Source organism: Alternaria novae-zelandiae (genome assembly GCF_023758075.1).
Source record: "Alternaria novae-zelandiae strain BMP 2774 chromosome Unknown scaffold_9, whole genome shotgun sequence".
In the NCBI taxonomy this organism is placed as follows: Eukaryota; Fungi; Ascomycota; class Dothideomycetes; order Pleosporales; family Pleosporaceae; genus Alternaria; species Alternaria novae-zelandiae.
This window is the reverse complement of record NW_026056969.1, coordinates 737,952-759,087: the sequence shown is the minus strand read 5'-3', so window position 1 is coordinate 759,087 and position 21,136 is coordinate 737,952. Positions and strand designations below refer to the sequence as shown.

General features: G+C 53.5%; 5 protein-coding genes across 5 annotated transcripts; 2 read left to right on the top strand and 3 right to left on the bottom strand.

Moving 5' to 3' along the window:
• Nucleotides 1-5,829: 5,829 nt before the first annotated feature.
• On the bottom strand, nt 5,830-7,281 carry J4E88_005134 (uncharacterized protein; the record flags this gene model as incomplete). The annotated part of the gene is made up of 1 exon (XM_049398774.1): nt 5,830-7,281. The coding sequence occupies one exon, from the start codon at nt 7,279-7,281 to the stop codon at nt 5,830-5,832; it is 1,452 nt and encodes a 483-aa protein (XP_049255454.1).
• A 4,169-nt stretch (nt 7,282-11,450) lies between these two features.
• Nucleotides 11,451-14,005, top strand: J4E88_005133 (uncharacterized protein; the record flags this gene model as incomplete). The annotated part of the gene is made up of 4 exons (XM_049398773.1): nt 11,451-11,615; nt 11,867-12,775; nt 12,826-13,740; nt 13,805-14,005. 4 exons carry the CDS (start codon nt 11,451-11,453, stop codon nt 14,003-14,005), a joined length of 2,190 nt encoding a protein of 729 aa, XP_049255453.1.
• A 580-nt stretch (nt 14,006-14,585) lies between these two features.
• NOP10 (snoRNP complex protein) lies at nt 14,586-14,865 on the bottom strand (the record flags this gene model as incomplete). Its single annotated transcript, XM_049398772.1, has 2 exons — nt 14,586-14,611; nt 14,685-14,865. 2 exons carry the CDS (start codon nt 14,863-14,865, stop codon nt 14,586-14,588), a joined length of 207 nt encoding a protein of 68 aa, XP_049255452.1.
• A 465-nt stretch (nt 14,866-15,330) lies between these two features.
• On the top strand, nt 15,331-15,838 carry LCL2 (Long chronological lifespan protein 2; the record flags this gene model as incomplete). Its single annotated transcript, XM_049398771.1, has 2 exons — nt 15,331-15,499; nt 15,645-15,838. The coding sequence occupies 2 exons, from the start codon at nt 15,331-15,333 to the stop codon at nt 15,836-15,838; spliced, it is 363 nt and encodes a 120-aa protein (XP_049255451.1).
• Nucleotides 15,839-16,084: 246 nt separating this feature from the next.
• On the bottom strand, nt 16,085-19,087 carry J4E88_005130 (uncharacterized protein; the record flags this gene model as incomplete). The annotated part of the gene is made up of 1 exon (XM_049398770.1): nt 16,085-19,087. The coding sequence occupies one exon, from the start codon at nt 19,085-19,087 to the stop codon at nt 16,085-16,087; it is 3,003 nt and encodes a 1,000-aa protein (XP_049255450.1).
• Between the last annotated feature and the right edge of the window lie 2,049 nt (nt 19,088-21,136).

Sequence of the window (21,136 nt, the reverse complement as noted above, 5' to 3'; positions counted from 1 at the left end):
TCCAGCTCCACATGGCTGATGAAGGGCTTGGGAGCCCAGTGAGCAGTGTACGCAGCACCTTGGGCTCTCTTTCTTCATATTGGACAGTCTCTTGGACGTCAAGCTCTTTCAGCGGCCCATCATCTGCACCGTCGATAAGCTGTACTTCTTCGCCGGAGTCATCACCGCGTCCACCAACAGTTTCCTTCACGATGATATCAAGTTCATCGGATATGATCTTGTATTGCGCCGTGTCCTGGAAGCTGGTGAAGAAGGAGGGGATGTAGACGAGCGTGAGTGCGGTCGCAAGTGCAGGTACGATCGTTGTGGGTATCTGCAGAACGGTTAGCTACATGCATCAAGCAGTCATTCTCTCATACATACCCATCGCAGAAAGATCCATATGCTCAGACGCAGTGTCAAAGAGCTAATGAGGGTAAGAACATCGCTCGCAGATGCCATGTTTGCTAAGCGACAAGCATCACTCGGCAGAGGTTTGACGGGGAGAGATGCGCGTCTCGAAGCTTGTGAAAGTGGAGCCGTCGTCACGCCAGACGCGAATTACCATGACGTCGTTGGCGCTAACGACGGAACAAGCTAACGGTTCTGCGAACGCGTCTGTGAACGTGTGACTTTGCCATTCACTCACACCACGAACTACAGTCATCTGCGATACAAGACCCATCGCGATCTCAAACTTATCATCACGTAGATATTATGGATAGGCTTAACAGCAAAGAAGGATGCGTCTTACCTATCTGAGGATGCATGCCCGGGCTGAGCTAAGCGACATGCATCTTCAGCTCCTCTACCCGTCAGGCTGAGATACTGGCACATCCTCTTTCCCCGCTTTCCAGATCTCCGCCTCCGACATACAACATGCGTCTTATCAACACAAGGACTCGGAAGTTTCAAGAGTTCATAGGCGCGTCGATCCCCCCATACGCGATTCTCTCTCACACGTGGGGCAATGAGGAGGTGTCGTATAGGGACTACGTTGAAACCCGTGATGCCTCCATGAGAGGCTACAGGAAGATTGTCAAGACGTGTGAAATCGCGAAAGAAGCTGGTATTACGCATTGTTGGATCGATACCTGCTGCATTGACAAAAGCAGCAGCGCTGAGCTTACGGAAGCGATCAATTCCATGTATCGATGGTACAAAGATGCAAAAGTCTGTTATGTCCATCTGGAGGACTTGGTTTCTGCTACAGCGATAAGTGTCGATTTACCGAAATGCCGCTGGTACGCCCAATCACTCCATCTACGCTTTGCGTACTGAGCATACTAGGTTCACGCGTGGTTGGACTCTCCAAGAACTGATTGCTCCACGCGACATTCAATTTTATAACGCCAGATGGAACTACGTCGGTCTCAAAACGGATCTTGTCGATAATTTGTCGACCATCACTGGCATTGGTGTAGAGATCCTACTGCATAATCGGTCATTGGACCTGGTGTCAGTGGCAACAAGGATGTCTTGGGCGGCAAAGAGAAAGACTACGCGGACTGAGGATATAGCGTACTGTCTCCTTGGAATCTTTGGCGTCAATCTCCCACTGCTGTACGGCGAGGCTGAAAAGGCTTTCCAGCGACTACAAGAGGAGATTATTCGTTCGAAAGCCGATCTCAGTATATTTGCTTGGCAATGCATACGGCCTCCAGGGGTTGACAGATGGACGCTTACCGGTGTTCTCGCGCATTCGCCAAAAGACTTTATCAATGGTCACATCGTGCAACGTATGTATGGGAGGGAAGCTCACGAGTTCTCATTTACCAACGTCGGCATCAAAACGCGTTTGCGCAACCTTTGGGCTCAAGACTACGGCTGTGTTATGCAGTTGAACAGCTTTTCAATCGAAACGGGAAAGCACTTGGCACTAAGACTGCGCAAAGTTGGTCCAGAAATGTACCTGAGAGAGGGACCGTATGATCTTCTAGAGTATGCTACTGGCGCCTTTCACGAGCGACGATCTGTTGAACGATACCTCCTTACTGCCATACCGGCAATACCAAGATTCTCGGATTGGTTGGATCCATCGGTAAGGTTCCAACATGCACAAAGGCTGTTAAATTTCATGAGAGAATTCCCTGTGCGCATCAAGCTACCACGGGAAGTTCAGTTAGCCAGGATGTGGCCAGCTGACCGATGGGATGAAGAAGACCGGCTATTCTTTGTCTCTGGCGATTCGCGTTGGGATTCGTTCCAGTTGAACCTGCGCTACGGACTCAATTACGATGCCAAGTCCCCTGACGGGACTGTCACTGAAGCTACCACAACCTTTCGCTTTACTCTGTATGCGTTAGGATGGTCTCATATACAGCTTGACGCCATAGATCGTGCTTCATTCGGTCTCGTAGACCGTCTAGAATATGGACCGACTGTGGACAAAACTTATCGGTGGATTCTGGACGAGGAGCCGACCACAGCTTCCATATCCAAGTGGTTCGCGAACGAAAAGATGCCGAGAGACCAACTGATACGCTACGATATACCTCAGTCCTCTCGTAGCCTGGTAATAAAGATTGAAAGCACGCTGGATAACACTGTCACTTTGACAGCGGAGGAGATGCCTACGATCAATGTGCCAGAGCGCGTCACACAACACTGGCCTGAGTTCAGGGACTATTAGACTGATGTCGCAAACTGTTACTATACAAGCCAGATCTCGCGCGCCGGAGTTTTTCCAAGTTCACATCCTCCACCAATTGTCCATACTTAATAGGCGAGAAAGCATCGTGCCTGGTATACTCAGCATCCTCACAAATCACAACATCGCCAGGATATCTGTGTCTGTTTCCACTCTCGTTCCTTTCCACTGCCGGCCTTCTCGCTCCAAACATGACCCAAATCCCCTCACCCTCACGGGCAACCCTTGGACGAAAGACCCACTCTCCCCTAGACAGTATAAGCGAAGACACACAGTCAAACTCGGGATTCTGAATCCTGGCCCTCTCATCAATAGTGACACGCCCGATTTGAGGAAAAGGATGAACACGCACCTACAGCGAATATTTGAATTATATAGTGTAGAAGTCTACATCGCATGATGATCTTGCTACCTATTATCCTAACACCAACATGAACTGCAGGGCGCCTATCTATTCCTTCGTTGCCTAGGGTACACACCTTCATCCTTGAGAACTTCGTGGAATCAATTTTCAACATGGAGATGGAACTCAACAGTAGCACGGACAAACAATTGAGGATACGTCCAGAGCGCATTATTTGGAGGTTAGTGGGCAGCCCACCAACAATCTGGGGCCAAGCATTTTTGGTTAATGGTCTCAATAGATGAATCATGCTGGGTGTGGACACATTAACAGATTCAATGCTTAGTTTCGAAAATGCAATAGGTCAGAGAACTGAACGCGATGTACATCGCTTCAATGAGAAGTCAGACTGAAGAGAACTCTAATCGAAAGCAGGAAAGTGGCAAAGAAGCGCAGTTAGACCAAAGCGATGGGAGAAATGACACGCCAGACGAAACTGTCAGACCTGTAACGCAGTGATAGTGGGGTCTTATTGCTGCGCTAAGCTTTTTGCTTTAACAGACAACAAAGATGTCGATTAGAGGATTCGTTCGATAGAACTGCGATGACCAAAATGACGACAATAGCTTTCTTGCTCTTCCCTTACCTCATCGTCCGTCGTCGTATCACCTAACTTCCCATCCACTTCCCGTCTCATCTCCACACGCATCCCTCGCGGACGATCAAACAGCCCTCATACTCCCACGCCGCCACGCCCACATTCACATGCACGCCATACATCCGTCCCTCCGCTATCACAATCACACGTTCCTGCATCAGCATCCTCCTCCACAAGCTTATCTTCCTTCGTTCCCGTTTGCCATGCGGTCAAGACGCTCTTTCCTTTTCCAGAAGATATGAGCGCATTCGCGGACCCTAACGCGTTTCACCTTGACGAAGGAACAATCATAACAAGACCACGACACGGAACGCGACGCGACATGAGACGGGACATGACGGCAGAAGTCAACACAGTAATCAACGCACCCCCATTGTCGTCGTAGCCGTAGTCATGTAGTCGTGGTCGTGAGATTAAGCCACATCCCGGCCACAACAACTACCCAGGTACGCACGTGCCCCACGGAGAAATCTTACATTCGAAAGGAAGAAAGGCGGCAAGAAGGCGATCACAAGGGTGTCGTCGGAACGCTGTTGCTGTCTGGTAAGTTTGAGATGAACGGGTATCTGATCGGGGTCGGTGGTTTTCACGGCGAGAACAAGGGAATGGCGGCAGCGCTGAGTCAAGTCACGGGCTGAGGGTCCTTTTTGTTCGTCAATTTCGGACGGCGGGTTATAGACAGGGTTGGGTCGGATATTGAGATCGCCTGAATGAGGCTGTACTTTTTTTTTTCTGTATCTCGTGTCTATCTGGCAGGTGGGGTGCGTCGTGGGTGTGACCGTGACCGTGTGATGGTGGAGTGGAGAAGGGATGGGCGGTGGGTGGAGTAAAACGGTCGTCGCGTCGGGGGACAGAACGGTGTTTATTGCAACTTAGTCAGGATAGCCGAGCACGGATGCTAAGAGTGAGTCGAGATAGTCATCTCATTGGCGGTATGATTGATGGAGCAACGGAGGGGAACGCATGGACTACACGTGTACTGTGGCAAGGGCAAAGCAAATTCCCATCATTGTCGCACTGCAGGTATACGCGGAGAGGGCGTTGTCAAGTCTTTTTCCTCCGGCTCTACTAACTACTCCGGAGTACTATCGTTTGCATACCCGAGTAAAAAGCATACAGAGTTCACACATCTAGCCGACACGTACGCTACACATGTCGGGTGTCTGTAAACTGTCGGTGTTAGCCGATAGGCTGCATGTTTCGTGGTCTAGTTAGTTTCCTTCTGTTCGCCTCGTTCGTCTTCCCTAACAGGGACAAAGCAAGGGTACCTGTCCCCACATCAGTCACCCTGCGATAGCCAAGCCCAAAGAAACACAGCGCAAAACTGGGTCTTTGGACGCCTTCGGTCCGCGGCAAAGCAGGGTGCTGGTGGGGACGGCGGAACTCAGTCGGGCCTGGGAATAATGCCTTTTTTCCCGGAGCCGAAGGTGTTGTAGGAAGAGGAAACTTGGATTTTGGAAAGTTGAGACCCAAGGTCCACTGTAGAGAGGGTCTGGCAACGTCATGTTGGACCGTGGTGTTGGGTTCGCGAAGGTTTGTTGATGCCTGGTTATGCTGGGAAAGTTTGTGGTTGGAAACCTGGTGGTTGGGCTGCGTGATGTGGCGTCATTGTGCATGCGCGCTGGCGATGTCGTTGTCGCAAGTTGATGGCGTGATACTCGGGAGTACCATGAACATGTACGTCACAAAGCAAAGGTGTTAGCCATGATTATGGGTTCTGGTGGAGCGATGTGACAGGCAAGGTGTTGTAAGCGAAGTAGATTCTATTCTTCTCGTCTCGCTAAGTGACGACGACTAATTGGGATATCATGACTGTTCGTTCCGAAACAAAACAAAGTCAGGCTGCAAGCTGAGCGACAAATTGTAAAATGACAAGAAAATATGCATGCTGGATGCGATGATAGCGACAGATGGATGTGTGGCGGCGAACACTTCGCGATTGCCAACGACTGAGCAGCTGGGAGGGTATCGTAACCTCTAGAGGACAAACAGGAACGGAGAGTAGAGGACAAGGAAATGCCATGTCGTGCGCCATGGGTACACCGGGTATTATGCGCTAAGGTTGCTTAAGTGCCAAGGCGGCGAGCAGGGAAGAAGGTAGTGGCTGGTAGAGTAACATGTACAAGGTAGTCGCATGCTGGGGTGGTTCGTCTATGCATTTATGCGAGCGTTTCGAAACAGATTGAGTTCTTGATGCGTTCATAGGGAATCCATGAAATCCATTAGTGACTTGCGTCGTCGGATTGCGCGGCTCTTGATGCTGGATGTCGCGTCATCGGTCTCGCTGCCAGGAAATTCTGGTATGATGAGTGTAGGCTCACGCTCGTTGGCGCCCCGGGCGGTCATCCTGCCCATGGAGGTGCCCATGGTGGTGGAACGCTTTTGCTGCATAGTGCTGAGTTGCGGGACCGGAGGTGCGTTCTCGGGTGTTGGTGCCCGCTTGGACTCGCTGCCGCGAGACTTGGGTCGGAGGATGGTAGATGCGCGGCGGAGCTTGTTTGGGCTGGAGAAGTTGTCTGAGCCTTGGATGGGTGCAGTCATGGGGGTCATGGGCGCTGGTGTCAGTGGTGTGGTGGGTCCTCCTGGGGCTCTGCCGTTGATGCGAGAGTCATATGGCTTCTTCGCTGGCGAGATGGCAATCTTGGCTAGGGAGAGCTTCATAGAGATCGAGCGTAACCGTCGGTGCGCAGCGGGCTTCTTGATGATGGGCGATGCCGCGCTCTTGTTCTGGTTCTCGTAGGGGTCGGAACTGAGGAAGGATAGAGCGGGCGACTGGGGAGTCAGCGGGGCGAATTGTGATTGCCTGTGCGATTGGTATGATGACTGTGATGTTTGTATCCGTGACAGGTCGAGACGGGACTTTGCGGGAACGTATACGGAGGAACGAGCGGAGGTAGAGGGCCGGCGAGGTGGCTCGCTCGGTGCAGGCGAGTAGCTGCGACTTGAGCCGGTCTGGAACGACGATGTGAAGGAAGCGGAGTCGGGGTATGTGCTAGGCTTCTGTGTGATGGGGCTGTGGCTGGTGGAGGGTCGTCGAGGCTCGGGGTCGGCGACGGGTGATGTGGAGCGGGATAGAGGTGGTGAAGCCAGGCGGCTTGTTGGCATGACCTTCATAGACAGGCGCTGTGCCTCGTCGGCCTTGCGTAGCTTGCTGGCTGTGGTAATTGGGAGCAGGTTCGCGACTGAGGCCGAGCGCGGCTGCACCGTTGGGCGATCGACAGGTGAGCGGCAGTCGACCTCAACGACCTTGGGACGACCTGCATTCGCGTACGAGACCAGCACGGCCATGTCGCAGCTCTTTCCCTTGTCCCATCGCGACACAGACATGGTCCTCGCCTTGCACTCCTGTGAGAGGTCGTGGACAACCACGTCATCGTAGTCATATTCTGATTCCGAGGCGGAACCGTCGTCGGCAGTCAGGTCTTCTTCGCTGGAGAGGTATCGCTCCTGGAAAACTCTGCCCTCCTTCTTGGCGGAGGGACTCGAAGTTGGTGCAGCGGCGGAGTCTATGCGCAGGGTGTCGGGAGCATCGTCGCACAGGTTGGGGCTCGAGGCGGCACTGTCAGTACTGGAGCGCTGTGGGCGGGCGACAACTTCAGGCTTGGCGAAAGTCCACTGCTTCAATTGCGAAGTCACAGCAACGTCGACCATGATTGCAGAGGGAGAATGTAATTGCACCGGCGTGGCGGGTCCGCTGGCAGATATATCAGATGGCTATCGGACTGAGCGGCAGCCGGGACGAGTTGAAACCAAGGCGTGCAGGTGCTACGCGCCAATGGTCGGAGACGTGTGCGTGGCTTGGGAGCACCAGGCAAGCCGGCGCTGAGTGAGACTGGGTGTTGCACGGGGTGTTGTGTTGGAGCGTGAGATGTCAGAGGGTGTAGGCACTGAGGGGCACTCCAGGTATGTAGGCGTGGTGTGCAGTAGGGTGGGTTGAGAAAGACCGACGCTATATTACGCACATTGGCGAGGGCTGTATATATTGCAGCACTTTCCAAGGCTGCCCACCCCTGGCAGGCGTCGAGGTTTCAAGTACAACCGAGGAGCGAGGGAACCCAAGAGTCAGTTCACCGTGTCGGTGCGCCATTCATCATCTCACGCTGGGCTAGCACAGGCACGCTGCACTGACGCTTGGGGGCTGCATGGCGCAACTCTGCACTGGACTAGCAGATGCGCTCAGGAACCTGATGTGGGTGGCCGATGTGAGTGGCCCGCAGAGGGTTTCAGACGGCACACCCTCAGCAGCGACACTGCCAGCGAGCGCCTTCAGAGCGCCTGCTGCGAACTCATGGCGTGCACACCCGACTGCTGCCGTTGCAAGAGCCCGTGGGGCGTTGCGATGGCAATGTCACCAGAGGACGGCACGCGTTCAAGATCGCCATCCTTTCATCTTCGCGCGAGGCCGCCTTTTCCCTTTCCAGCGCCCTCGACGGTGACCTGACAGGTGTTCCTGTGCCGCTCAGGGGCAGCACCACTCAGCGCCCGCCGTCGCCCACTGGGGTGTCCACCGTGTGGGGTTGGCCCAGGACCCGGCGACGCCATTGCCGAAAGGATCATCGATAACTGTCACCACGTCTTTTTTTCACTGCCCGCTCTAACCGTTGCTTGCCTTGGTTCAGTAAACCTTGACGGGATGGATGGAGGACCCTTCTTCTGCAAACTCTCCCATGCAGGCCTCCCCGACCCCCAGCTGGACTTGCCTCCGACGCCTGCCGCTGCCCGCCCCCAGCTCCCAGCCCCAGCACGCCCGTCGTCGCACTGCGCTGACGGCACGAGAATGTCTGCCTCGTCACGCCCACGCCTAACTCTGAGCGCATGCAGCGGGCTCCGAATCCACTTGGCATTAGCCCTTCAGGAACACGCTGATCGCCTGGCTCTATTCTCGGTCCAACTGCCATGGCTCCAGTTTACCTGCAGTCTATCTGCAGACCGTGTGCACGGTCGCTGCTTCCCCATTCGTCGCTGCACTTTCTGTAGCCCACACCGCCAACACCACCATCAGGCCTCCCTGGGCCCCGCGCAGCCTATACCTACAGTTCGTCGTGCCGCCCTCTCAATCACAAACCGCAGAAATTTCCATCGAGTCAAGACGTGTCCCGTCATTTGTCTGCGAGGGTCTTCTGATTGCCTGCAGAGTCAGTCACGTCGCCGAATGCAGCCACTAGCATCTGCTCGGCAATCTGTGTAGATTACACTACGCCTCTAGCAGCTTATCGTCGGAGTTTAGGACCGTACTAGTTGGCTGCTCGCAATACCGACATGCTTTGCAGAAGGCTGATCAACGGTTCGTTGGAGTTGCAGTCGCGGCCAGTCATCTCACGAGAGAGCCTCGCTGCCTGCTGTCAGCACATATCGCCCTGGAAGCATCGGACTACCAGTTCCGGACTCTCACTGCAGCATCGCTCGGACCATACTCCATTCTTAGTCACTACCGCTGACTTCAGTGTGTTCTGTGGTAGCTTCGTGGTAGCCTTGTTGCACCTAAACAGTCCGGCCCCCTAAGCTTGCGTCACAAGGCGCCCCAAAAGGGTCCAATACTCCAACACCAACGGCCGTTTCATCGTCTGGTTTCTTTTCATCAGGTTCGCAGCAGTTCAGATGATTGTCCGGTTCACGCCCATACATACCGTCTGGGCCCTGCATAGAGAAAAGCGTGTCTCACACGCAGTGTCTTCGTGTGCAGTGACGCTTGCGCACCCGTTGCCACGCTCAACCGTACCGCGTGGTACCAAACTCGGCCTCGGAAATTTCGTCCTGATCGTCTCAACGTGGTAACGACATTGACTGCTGGCGATACATGCACAGGACCGAAACACCCCTCCACCCGATCTGTTGCCGTCATCGCATTGAAGTGGCTTTAAGGGCACGATCGATTCACAATAAGGCCACAGGCAAGCACAAGCTGAGAGACACGGCCCCATCGTAGCAGAGACATGCGTCTCCGTCTGTGATGATGCAATCCAGTTGCCCCTCGACCCTAGCTGGTTCAGACGCTTCCCTAGGAATCCAACACATACACGAACATTCGGCCCCGTGGAGCCGCACAGGTATTGTCTGATGTAAGGTCTTACTTTGACGCAGCGATCCGCGATCGAGCACCAGTTGGTGTTCCAGCCGTACTACCAACGGAGGTGGCAAGCCCAAGGATTTGGGAGCACAGGCATCCACAGGTTGTGCTGACAGACGACTCACGGTGCGCCGAATCACTCTGGACATTTCTTCATTGATCCTGGTTCATTTGCGACGACTGCGTATCTGTATTACAGCCGCAACAGTCGCGCCGTCATGCCTGGGAGTGAAATACTCCGTGGGGGTGTACCGCTAAAATCAGTCGATTGCCAGGTAAGACGGGTCGGAAAAATATCAGTGGAATTTGAGCGATTGACGCTTGTCCATCAACGGCGAGCTACTTATCACCAACGGCGAGCCACGCAATTAATGAGAAGCCGTCAGTCGGGATCGGCGGGCCAACCCAAGATTTCGCAGCCAACACTCACGGCTAAGCAGAAATCTTCTCGAACATCTGATCATCGGTCGTAATATTGTTCGCACACCACCAGTCAGTGTTTGCTTGGAAGCGAGTTTCACGTATAGTATCCTCGACCGACACCGCGGCATAGCTGTACCGGCTGCCGTGTCTTGACCACCATCGCGGGGTATGCACCAATCAGAACAAGACTCGTGTATGGCGCAAGCAACCACATCTAAGACATGGCGATACCGATATTACAACAGTCGGCAGGGATCGAAGATTAGCCGGTTCATGTATCGCCCGGGTAAGGACAGTAGAAATCCTGGACATTGACGATAGTGCAGACAGATGGAGAATCGAACAGCAACAGCTTGCGACTGGACCTTTATGGCTTGTCATTACGCTTGGTGACGACTTAAGTGTTCACCTACACGGTGCACTCATAGCCATCTCTATGATTCATTACGCAGACGCGCGCACTGGCAACTGCCACGTGCCATCGCACAATTAGTCGCGGTCGCATGGTCAACCGATCATGACCCCGAATGCAAGTTCTCGCCTGCTGGCCGCTCTATTGGCTTCAGCTCGCGCGCAAGGAGCAACACAGAAGACGCAGACACCCGCAACTCACAAGGCGAACTGGACTGACTGCGCACTACCTACAACCTTACAGTATCATCTCCAGGAACAGCAGAGGAGTAACTGGATCGAGACTGAAATCGACTTCTCAACAGAAACGTCCAGATAAGACCCGATAAGCGACAAAAGCAACAGTGTATAACGAAAAACGTTCGCTTCGGATGTATGCGATCCGTATCCAAGCTTCCCCGCATGACCTCAACCCATCGGCGACATCACCGAGGCAGCAGCAGGGGAAGCGACAAGCCATGGGCGGTTACATATCAATTGTGCGACGATGAATCTGTACTTCGAAAACCCTGAACGTCCACAGCATCCCCTTTTGTACCTGACGGCCAAGGTACGTTTTCGCAGATCTCATGGATTAAACGTGGAAATCGATGGATTTAAGTTCCTAGCCGCGTACTTGGCGTGTCTTGTTCGAGACTCTCGTACCTTTTGTTTACTCAAAGCGCTCGCATCCCCGCGTGGTAGATGCCGATTGTTGGGGCAGAAGAAGGAAATATGCAACAACAAGCGCTCTGCATGTGACTTCGCATCGTTGGGACGAGATGTTCATATTACAATGATTATGCCTTTAGATTGACAAGTGTGATACTCGCTTCAACACACACTCGCTTTTTTCTCTTCGTTTCCAGTTCGTTTCGAGTTCACCTTTTTCCTTATATTCGTTCGCGATCAATATACCCGCTCTCCTAACAAGGAGAAGATGGCGACTATGCTCATGCAGACTGAGGTCCAGTACCAGGCACCGGTCATGATGGTGGCGGCAGTGTCTACGCCGCGCAAGCTGTGGGAGCATCCAGATCCGAAGTCTACCGCGATGTGGAAGTTTATCCAGGATGCGAATGCGAAAAGGGGGTTGCAGATGCAGGTATGTTTTGCTTGCGGACTTGGTGATACAGGGAGGTGTGCATGTTTGCGTCAGGCATGTTCTTTTGTTTAGTCAAGAGGCCGTTGCCGATGGCATCAGAAGGCAAAACTGGTGCTTCATACTTGGAGCACACGAACGCAAAAACATGATACTCAACCAGATTCATAACATGTCACACACCTTCGTTATCGTCTATGATGAAGCCAACAATTGTCAAAGACGGTTGAACACCACTAACATGCTCTCTACAGACCTTCCGCGACCTCTACAACTGGAGCGTCGGTCCCTCACGCACAGACTTTTGGGAAGATATGTGGAAAACCAGCAACCTTATCTATTCCGGCAACTACACAACCGTCGTCGATACATCGCTACCAATGGAATCAAATCCGCACTGGTTCCAGGGCACATATCTCAACTTTGCCGAAAACATCCTCTTCACCGCCGACCCCACCTACCCCGGCGTACGCACCACAACCCACAAAGAAGAAACCAAAATCGCTCTCACAGAAATACGCGAGGGGAACACAGAGATCCGCCACCTGACTTGGGGTGACCTACGACGACGGGTTGGTGTCCTTGCGAATGCGCTGCGGGCTAGAGGAGTCGGAAAGGGGGATCGTGTCGCTGTCATCGCATCAACGAGTTTCGACACTTTCATTGCGTTCATGGCGACCGTTGCTGTCGGCGGTCTTTTCAGCTCCAGCAGTACGGATATGGGTGCCAAGGGTATTCTCGAACGGTTACTACAGATTCGACCAAAGTACGTTTTTGTGGATGACTGGACGGTGTACAACGGCAAGACCTTCGACCTTCGACCCAAGATTGAGCAGATCGTCGCGGGGATGGAGATTGGAGGTGTTGAAGAGTTCGAGGGTGTTGTTGTGCAGCCTAGGTTCCCTGGAAAGCCCGCCGATGTCGCAGATCTGGCTAGGACGGTGCGGTTGGATGAGTTTTTGCAAGTGGCCGGAGGGGACAACACATTGACGTTCGAGCGGGTGGCATTCAGGGATCCGTTCCTGATTGTGTATTCGAGTGGAACGACAGGCGTGCCGAAGTGTATCGTGCACTCCACTGGTGGCGTTCTCATCAACGTCGCGAAGGAGAGTATACTGCACAAGGAGATGACGCCCGAAAGCGTCGTTCTACAGTACACAACCGTAAGTCCTCCCCAACCCAATGTTACCTCCCATCTGACTAACAAACACAGACCGGCTGGATAATGTACGTCGTCTCCGTCCAAGTCTGCCTCTTCGGTACCCGCTCCATCCTCTACGACGGCTCGCCCTTCCAACCCACACCCGAAACCTTCCTCTCCATCCTCGAAGAACAAGGCGTAACCGACTTCGGCACCTCGCCCAAATTCCTGCACGAGCTGCAAAAGCGCAACATCATCCCCCGTACCCTCTTCCCCTTCAAGTCCCTCAAAAGCGTAGCAACAACCGGCATGGTGCTCCCCGAAGCGCAATTCGAATGGTTCTACGACACCGGTTTCCCCGCTCACGTCCATCTCCGTAACATTTCTGGCGGCACCGACATCGCAGGGCGCTTCGGCATCGAAAACCCGCTCGAGCCCGTGTACAGTGGCGGCTGTCAGGGTCCGTGTCTAGGCATGAAAGTCCAAGTCTACGACTCCCTTATCGAATCCGGACCTGGGTGCGCGGTACTAGATGGCGAGCCAGGCGAACTCGTCGCTACGGCGTCCTTTCCCAACCAACCTGTTTATTTCTACGGCGACGACGCGGCAGGGACTCGGTATCAATCTGCATACTTTACCCGTTTTCCGGGCGTGTGGACACACGGCGATTTCATCCAGATGCATCCCATCACGGGCCAAATCCTCTTCCTCGGCCGCGCAGACGGCGTGCTGAACCCCAGTGGTGTGCGTTTTGGCTCTGCGGATATCTACAGTGTCATTGAAACGCATTTCCCTGAGATCGCGGATAGCATCTGTGTTGGGCAACGGAGACCCGGTGATGCGGATGAAAGTGTCATGCTGTTCCTCAAAATGAACAAAGGGTACGAGTATACGGATGGGTTGGTGGATAGGGTCAAGAGGAAGATTGCTGAGGAGAGGAGTCGGAGACATGTTCCGCGGTTTGTGTTTCAAACTTGGGATATTCCGGTGAGTTTCGCTCCCTTTCTACACTCATTTGTTGGACGATGTAAGTTACTAACGTGTTCTACAGACCACAGTGAACCTGAAGAAAGTCGAATTACCCGTCAAGCAAATCGTCTCAGGCAAGAAGATCAAGCCAAGTGGGACGTTGGCGAATCCAGAGAGTCTCAAGTTCTACGAGCAGTTTGCGGATGTCGAGGAGGTGGTCAGGAGGATGGCAATTGAGAGGTTGTCGATGGAAAGGAGGAGATGGAGAAGTAGTACGTTGTAGGTGGTGACTCCGAAGATGATAGATAGCATATGTGTGGCGTCCTTGGTTCTTTTCTCTTCTTCCCTTCTTTTTAGATATGTTTTTCTTTCCTTGCATCTTTATACCTATAGGCCAGTTCTGTCGTGTCGCGATGCATGTATAGCTTGGCTGTAATACATATCATTCTTTGAACCCTCCACCTTCTTCTTACCTTTGAGCGGGAAACCCTTCTCGTCGAACCTACCCTTAGCCAGGTGGAGACGTTGCAATATCTACACCTCACAGATCCCGGTATCACCACATGAGCACATTTCAGCACCCCAAAAGATCAAGTGATTATAACCATCTCATTGGGAACCCTGACCTTTAACCACTGAAGAAGAATCTCGGCGCTCCGTACCGCCATGCACTAAATCGGCGCGTGTCTGAAGACTTTTCTTTCGCCAATACGCCGTTGAACGCCCTTGTCATGCCTTCACATCCTCCATCTTTCATCTTTCGTCCCATCACATCTCCTTATCTCCGGCTACATCGTCTCCATATTCCCCCACTGCCGCCTTCCGCTCGTAAAATGCCGTTGTCACTACGTGGTGTGCGACGCTTAGTTCTTCTCAGCGACCTTGTTCTCTGCGCACCGTTAGCTCTCCGTCCCCTCTCAAATCCACCCTTTTCAGAGCTATTGCAGGTGACCAAAACATACTCTGCTGCGTCAAAAGCAGTCCATAGCGCTTCTTAATCGTAACCCTGTGCCTGCTGTACTTGTCGTCGGGCGAGAAACGGGCCGGGTGCGCGCTCTTGCTGACTTCGCCGTCGATGACCTTTTTCAGCGTGTAGATGCGCTTGGTCGGGTTCGCCGGGTCGGGGATGTACATGAGATGCATGCTGGAAAGGTTTGTTAGTCTTTGCGCTCTTGTAGTCTGTGGTCGGGATTGAGGTGGTGCCGGTCGCGCGCCGTGTGCAAATGCAAGCTTCGCGCCGGCTGTAGGGCTGGAGTGAAACTCACATTCCGGTATATTGAGTATATCCCTAAGATTTACAATAGAAGATAAGATTGCGGCTGAGCGAATGCGATAGGTGATGTTCGGTGTGGGTAGTCGCGATAATGCAGAGCTCGAAATTCCCGTTCGTCGGGCGCGGAGTTTTTTGCGGACCACCGAGCTTTCCATGGTTTATGCCAAGACCACCACACACCCCTGCCACTTTCCCGGACTCCTCGCAGCTTGTTTGGCTCGTTTGCATTGGTTGGATTGGGGAAACCGACACATCATCCACTTTGACTACGGTTTATTACACTTCACACGGGTTACTCTACGCTTGTCGCATACATTCGAAATATTGCTGTGGATATGGCGCGCTTCCAAATTCTTCTCGCGGTCCTCGCATCGTTTGTCTGGGGCTCGAGTGCACAATTCGGCTTCTTCGATCAGATGTTCGGTGGTGGTGGTGGACAGCAGCATCAGGAGCCGCAGAATGTGAGGAGTGATGCTAGTTGGTATCAGGCGCAGTATGAAGCCGGTATGTTGCACTTTCACTTCCCTTATATTACAGCACACCCATAGCCCCAGCCCCGTAGCTATCCACACCACTTCCGTCGCGCATGCGCCTTCTACAATGACAGGAAAGAGCAGTACAAATGTCCTTTGCTAACAACCTCTCACAGCACAATGCTCCCACTACCTCTGCCCCGGCACCCTTTCCTGCGTCCATTTCCCGCACCATTGCCCCTGCGCATGGGAGAACGTCGAAGACAAAGTCGAGCTCGGTGACGGTATCGCCATCTGTGGAAGCAAGGGAGGATGGAACACTGGCGAGTTTGGCAGGAAGGTCGAATTGGCAAGGAAGGGGCTGCTATAAGAGGATGATACGTTGGTCATGTCATAAGGGAGTGTATGCAGTTGAGGACGGCGATATCATGGCTGGCCACGGAGAGCTCATGTCAAGAGGATACTGGAATATGAGCATAGTTGGCACGGGCATACACTTCGAATGAACAGGATGAACGAGAATCTCGGGAATGGACCAACCAGGCCAGGTCATGAATTCGTTGATTCGCAAATAATACCAATAACGCCTTTGCTATGCAATGAGTACTCCAACTTTTCATCTCTTGACGTACTTGTACCGATACGCCTGTTTCCCATCCTTCGCCTCCCTCTCATCATCGATGCCAACCTCCTCTCTCCCCCATTGCCTCATCAAGACCTTACCCAGCAACTTCTTTTCTTCCTCCAACTCCCTCACACTCTCCGTCCACTGTCCATCACGCTTGCCCACCACCGTCTTAGCCTTCTCCTTCATAAGCTTACTAAGAAGAGCGGCTAGCTTCTCGTCCATTTGCTGGTTGATAGCAGCGTTTTCAGCAGCTTGGTTTGCGAGACGAGTCTCAAGGGCTTCGTTCTCGGAGCGGAGGGCTGCGATTTGAGCTTCCAAGCTAGCTATCGTGTCTTGGGACGATGGTATAGGTGTAGCCTTGAAGGTTTTGTTGTCTTTGCGAAGGGTGGAGAGTTCGGATTTGAGGGTCTTGGTTTCCGAGACTTGTTTGCGGATTATGTCGCGGAGGTTTGCAATTTCGGCATCTTTTGCATTTGTCTCGGTTGCGGATGATGAGATGGTGGTATCGTCGTCTGTGTCCTCTTCTGCAAGCTTTGCAATAGCGGCAGTGCGGAGCTTCTCTACCTCGTCTTTGGCTCGCTTCAAGTCTTTGGTGAGACTCCGCTTCTCGCTACGCTCTTGCTCGAGCAGAGCACCGGCTTTGCGTACAGCGTCTTCTGCCTTGTCCCGGACATCCTCCATCATGGCCTCGTGCCCTTCCGCCATGTCTTCGTGCTGGTCGCGTAACTCTTTGAACTTGCTCTCGGCTTCAAGCTTTAGCTCTTTCATCTTGTTGAGCTTCTTCTCAATGTCGTTTACGCGGCGATCTGCCTCCGCGCGAGCATCCTGCAAACGATCATTGGCATCTTCAAGGTCTTGCTCAAAGCGTTCCGCATCAGCTCTGGCCTTGGCACTATCGCGATGCGCTTCCGCAAGCTGTTGGCGAAGGTTCGTGTTGCCTATTTCGAGGCTCTGTAATCGACCCTGGGCTGTGTTCAGACGTTGCTCAGCCTGTTCTGACGACTCCACAAGATCTGATATCTGTTGCTCCTTCGCAGCGAGGTCGGCTTGAGTAGATCGCAGTTGCGACTGCAACGATCGAATACGCGCTTCGAGCTCAGCTACCTGTGGTTGTCCCTCAGTTGTCATCTTCGTAGTGCCGGACAGCTCAAGTTGCGACTGGGGAGACTCGGGTTCTCTGTCGGCAGCAACAACATGCTGAAGTTCTTCTTCCTTAGCAGCTAGGTCTGCAAGCGCAGATTGGAGCTGCGTCTCAAGAGAATTGATACGCGCCCTCAGCTCGCCTGCATACTGGTCTTGCTGTTTATTCGTGGTTGTATTCGCGCGAGCTGCGTCAAGTTGCGACTGGAGATCCCTCATGCGATCTTCAAGGTCAGCTGTACGACGACTTTGCTGGTTTGTTACAGTGAGCTCCCTTCGTGCAGCCTCAAGATCTGACTGCAATGTGCGGAGTCGAGAATTGAGATCGAGATTCGTGTGGAACAGTTGTTGTTTAGCTGCCACATCAGCGTGCGAGCATTCCACTTCGAACTTCGCCGCCTGTAGTTGTCCCTCGAGTTCTGCAATGCGGGCTGTCTGGCGTCGAGCCTGTGTTTCGACAGTGGACCGCATATCGTCTCTCCTTCGGGCTTCCTCGCGAGCTGTCTTTGCCTCGGACGTGGCCGTTTCGAGGCTTGATTGCAGAGCATCCGCGCGGGCTTGGACCGAGGAGAGTTGGTCGGCCAACAAGAGACGTTTCTTCGCAGCATCCTCATCCTCATGCCCAGACTCGTGTAGTTGCGTTTCTCTCAGATCGTGTAGCTCGCGCTCGTGTATTTGGCGCACCTGGACCAGCTCTGCTTGCATCTCTTCCAGCCTCTGGTCTTTATCTTCCACCTCCTCGGTGAGCTGACGCTTGGCTTGTTCGAGAACCCTTCGCTGCCGTTCGAACTCTTCAAGCATAGTCTCCAACTTTGTGAGGTTCTGAAGGCGCATTTGCTCTCCAAACTCATGCATCCTGGTCTCCAGTGCATCTTCTCGCGCCTTCACCTCGGCATCCGCAGCTGCGCGAGCAGCTTCGTGATCTGCGCGTTGCTGCTCCAAGCTCTTCTCCAGACTTGACACCTTCTCCTTGTGCTTGTAGTTGTCGTTGCGTGTGCTCTCAAGCTCGGAGCGGGCATACGAAAGGATCGTCTCAAGTTCGGTAATGCGCGATCTCGAAGTAGACTCTTGCTGCTCCAGCTGATGTTGTAGCTCTGCAATCTTATTCCGCGCTACGTCCTGCTCACTCGTATCGATAATGGCTGAAGCGTGCCGTATAACCGTCTCTCCCGTGGGCTTGCGCGGTGTATCATAGTCCTCGACGGTGGGCTGTAGCGATCGCGCTTTCGGGGGTGACGAGCGGGGGACTTGGAGAAAGCTGTGTCTAGGCGCATGTAGCGGTGTTCCTGTGAGCGCGCCCTCCATCTCCGTGTCTGGTAGGTTGCTGAGAAAGCTCCGAACCTTCTCATCGTTCTCCATGGACTTTTCGGAAGCTGGCGAGCTGTGCTGGCGCTCGTTCTTGGTGCCATTCGGGCGCCTGGTAGGAGAGGCTGTGCGAGATGTGTTACTTCTCCGCCGCTCCGTGTCCTCCACTACAACTGCCGGTTCACCCACTTCAGTCGCATGTCTGCTTTCGCTTCCGTCTTGTATGGCGTCCATTCGTATCACCGGTCGTTTCGTGTTGGCCTCCTTTCGCGATTTTATCTGGGCCAGCGGTAGATCGGCCGTCATCCAGTAGGTCATGTTCATGGTGAAGTCTTCCGGCCCCTCAATCTCGCTCGTGTCCACGTGATCGACTGGCGGTTGGTGGCTGTTTTCTAGTTCGGTAGACTCAAAGGTCGAGTTGAGGCCCAGGGCGTCCAGGTCCATCTCGTATTGTGATCCATCTTGGGATGGGCGGCGCGCCGGACTGCGTTGGGGCGATTGGAAGCGCGTGGGGCTGGCCGTGTACGATGAATGTGTTCGGACCATGTTTGCTACATGCGACTAGGAGCTACGGATGTCGCGATGTCGTGATGCTGAGATGCGATAAGAATTGTGCTGCTCGTGTCTGTTTGTTGTGGTAACGCGCATTGGACGTGTCGTGCGAGTCAAGCGGTCATGCACGGGCCATCAGCACGATTCAGAACCAGGGTCCAGTTCAAGTTGTGTTCTTCCAGAATGCTACCAAAAAAGGATGCCACATTGAAATCACTGAAGAGTAGTCCTTGAAATTCAAGATGTAATAAATTGGTATACTGCGGTCCCATTTGATTTGACACTCCATGAACAAAGGCTGCCTTCTTCGCCCTACTACAAACCCGCTGACCACCTACGTCTTTTCTACTTCTCGATTCGCTGTCTCATACATTGCGTCCACGGGCATTACAGCTTATAGTTTCTAGAGTGAGCAGGTCTCCGATAACACCATGCTACTTTTCCCAGATGCAGTATTTCGACTTGTTATATCCTCGGTTTGTGTGGCCATGCTAGAACGTGCGTGGTAACTCCGAGAACCATGCCAAGATAGATGGCGTGTTGGAAAGGGTGGCACCATGCGATTGAGATCGCGAGGTTTCTGCACCGCCAGAGCTCTAACAGACAGACTAGCAGATTGTGTGACCACACTGCTCTTGTGCCATTCTCTTCGCCCTTCTCCGTGCTGATGTCTCACGCCTTTCTTCCATCTGATCTTGGGTTACGCAGCATGGAGACCTCACTGGGTGAATCTCTAATACCTCGTCACCCGGGCGGAACGTGCTTTCCTTTCTCTTGCTGAATGAAGCTGGCGCTTATCAGATAGGCTCATCGGTCGCGCTTCGCTGAGTAGTCATCTGCTGGTGTAGCAGTCATGATCGGTAACGATTCGTATATGAAGCGAGCCGGCCATGGATGCCGCGCTCCAGTCATGGCCATCCGAGCCGAGCTCGAACTCCGAGCAACCGCGTTGAATGGCAACAATGGTACAGAGATCGCATTATCTCTTGACGCAGTGCGACCACATTGCTGTCAAACTGCACGCCATAGCCAGGCCATGCCATGTCGTTTGCGAGCCACTATCAGACCAAGCCTTGATAGGCGGCCATGATGTCTTGAAGGCTGCTCGTGTCGTACTCGATGTCTGACTGGCAGGGTCCATGTCATGCATGCATGGCGGGAGGTCTCCCGGCTTCCGTGAGCATAGGAAGAATAACAGCGACGCCTATGACCTAGGAAGGAGGAGTTGGATGAGCTGGCGAGGGGTAAGAGGACAATGCGCAGTAAGATGGTGAGCAGCCCCCACGCATGCTACTTGAAGCGTCTCTCGCGCGAGCTTGTTTATTAGACGTGCTGCATATGCGGCGTGTGCTTGTGGGTCCGGGATGCTGAACCGAGAGGGGTCCTGCAGACGACATCATCGCATGGTGGTCATGTCGGTCGACTCCGAGCTGTCCAAGGAACGACCCACCTTGACAATGCTGCTCTCCCGAACTGCGGGTAGTCGTTTAGGTTGCCCTCTGACCCGCGTGCACGTCATTGCGAGGGGGTCCAATGAACGCACCGCCGTGAAGAAGGGTGCGCAGGCGAGATGAGAATGATGCGGGGTATGCGCCTCGTTGGTTACACGACAGCGCGCATCGAGGTACGGGCTGCTCTGACGTCCATGGTCGAATCTTCATCTGCCCGTGAGTAGTGCCGACTGCGGGACGTACACCGTGTATGTACAGTAGGGTAGTATCAGCGCGTATCGCGACGTGGAGCAAAGGGCGATTGATAGTCAAGCAGGGTCCGGTCGACAGCGGCGGCTATGCTCGGCTTCCCGCTCAGGGACAGAGGGCAGTGCTGCATGCACGCAATCATGTCCCGCAACACCCATGGACTTCGTGGGGCTTCACTCCATGTGCTGCTGTAGCTCGTGCTGAGAGGCATGGCGTTCGTCATCTGGTGCGAGAAGGAAGTCGGTTGTTGCGGTTACCACACGCCTTCCCGAGAGTCTGCCCGTCTGCGGCGCGAAAATATCGTCTTCGCTGCCGTGCAACTCTGTCATTGTTTTTGGCGTAG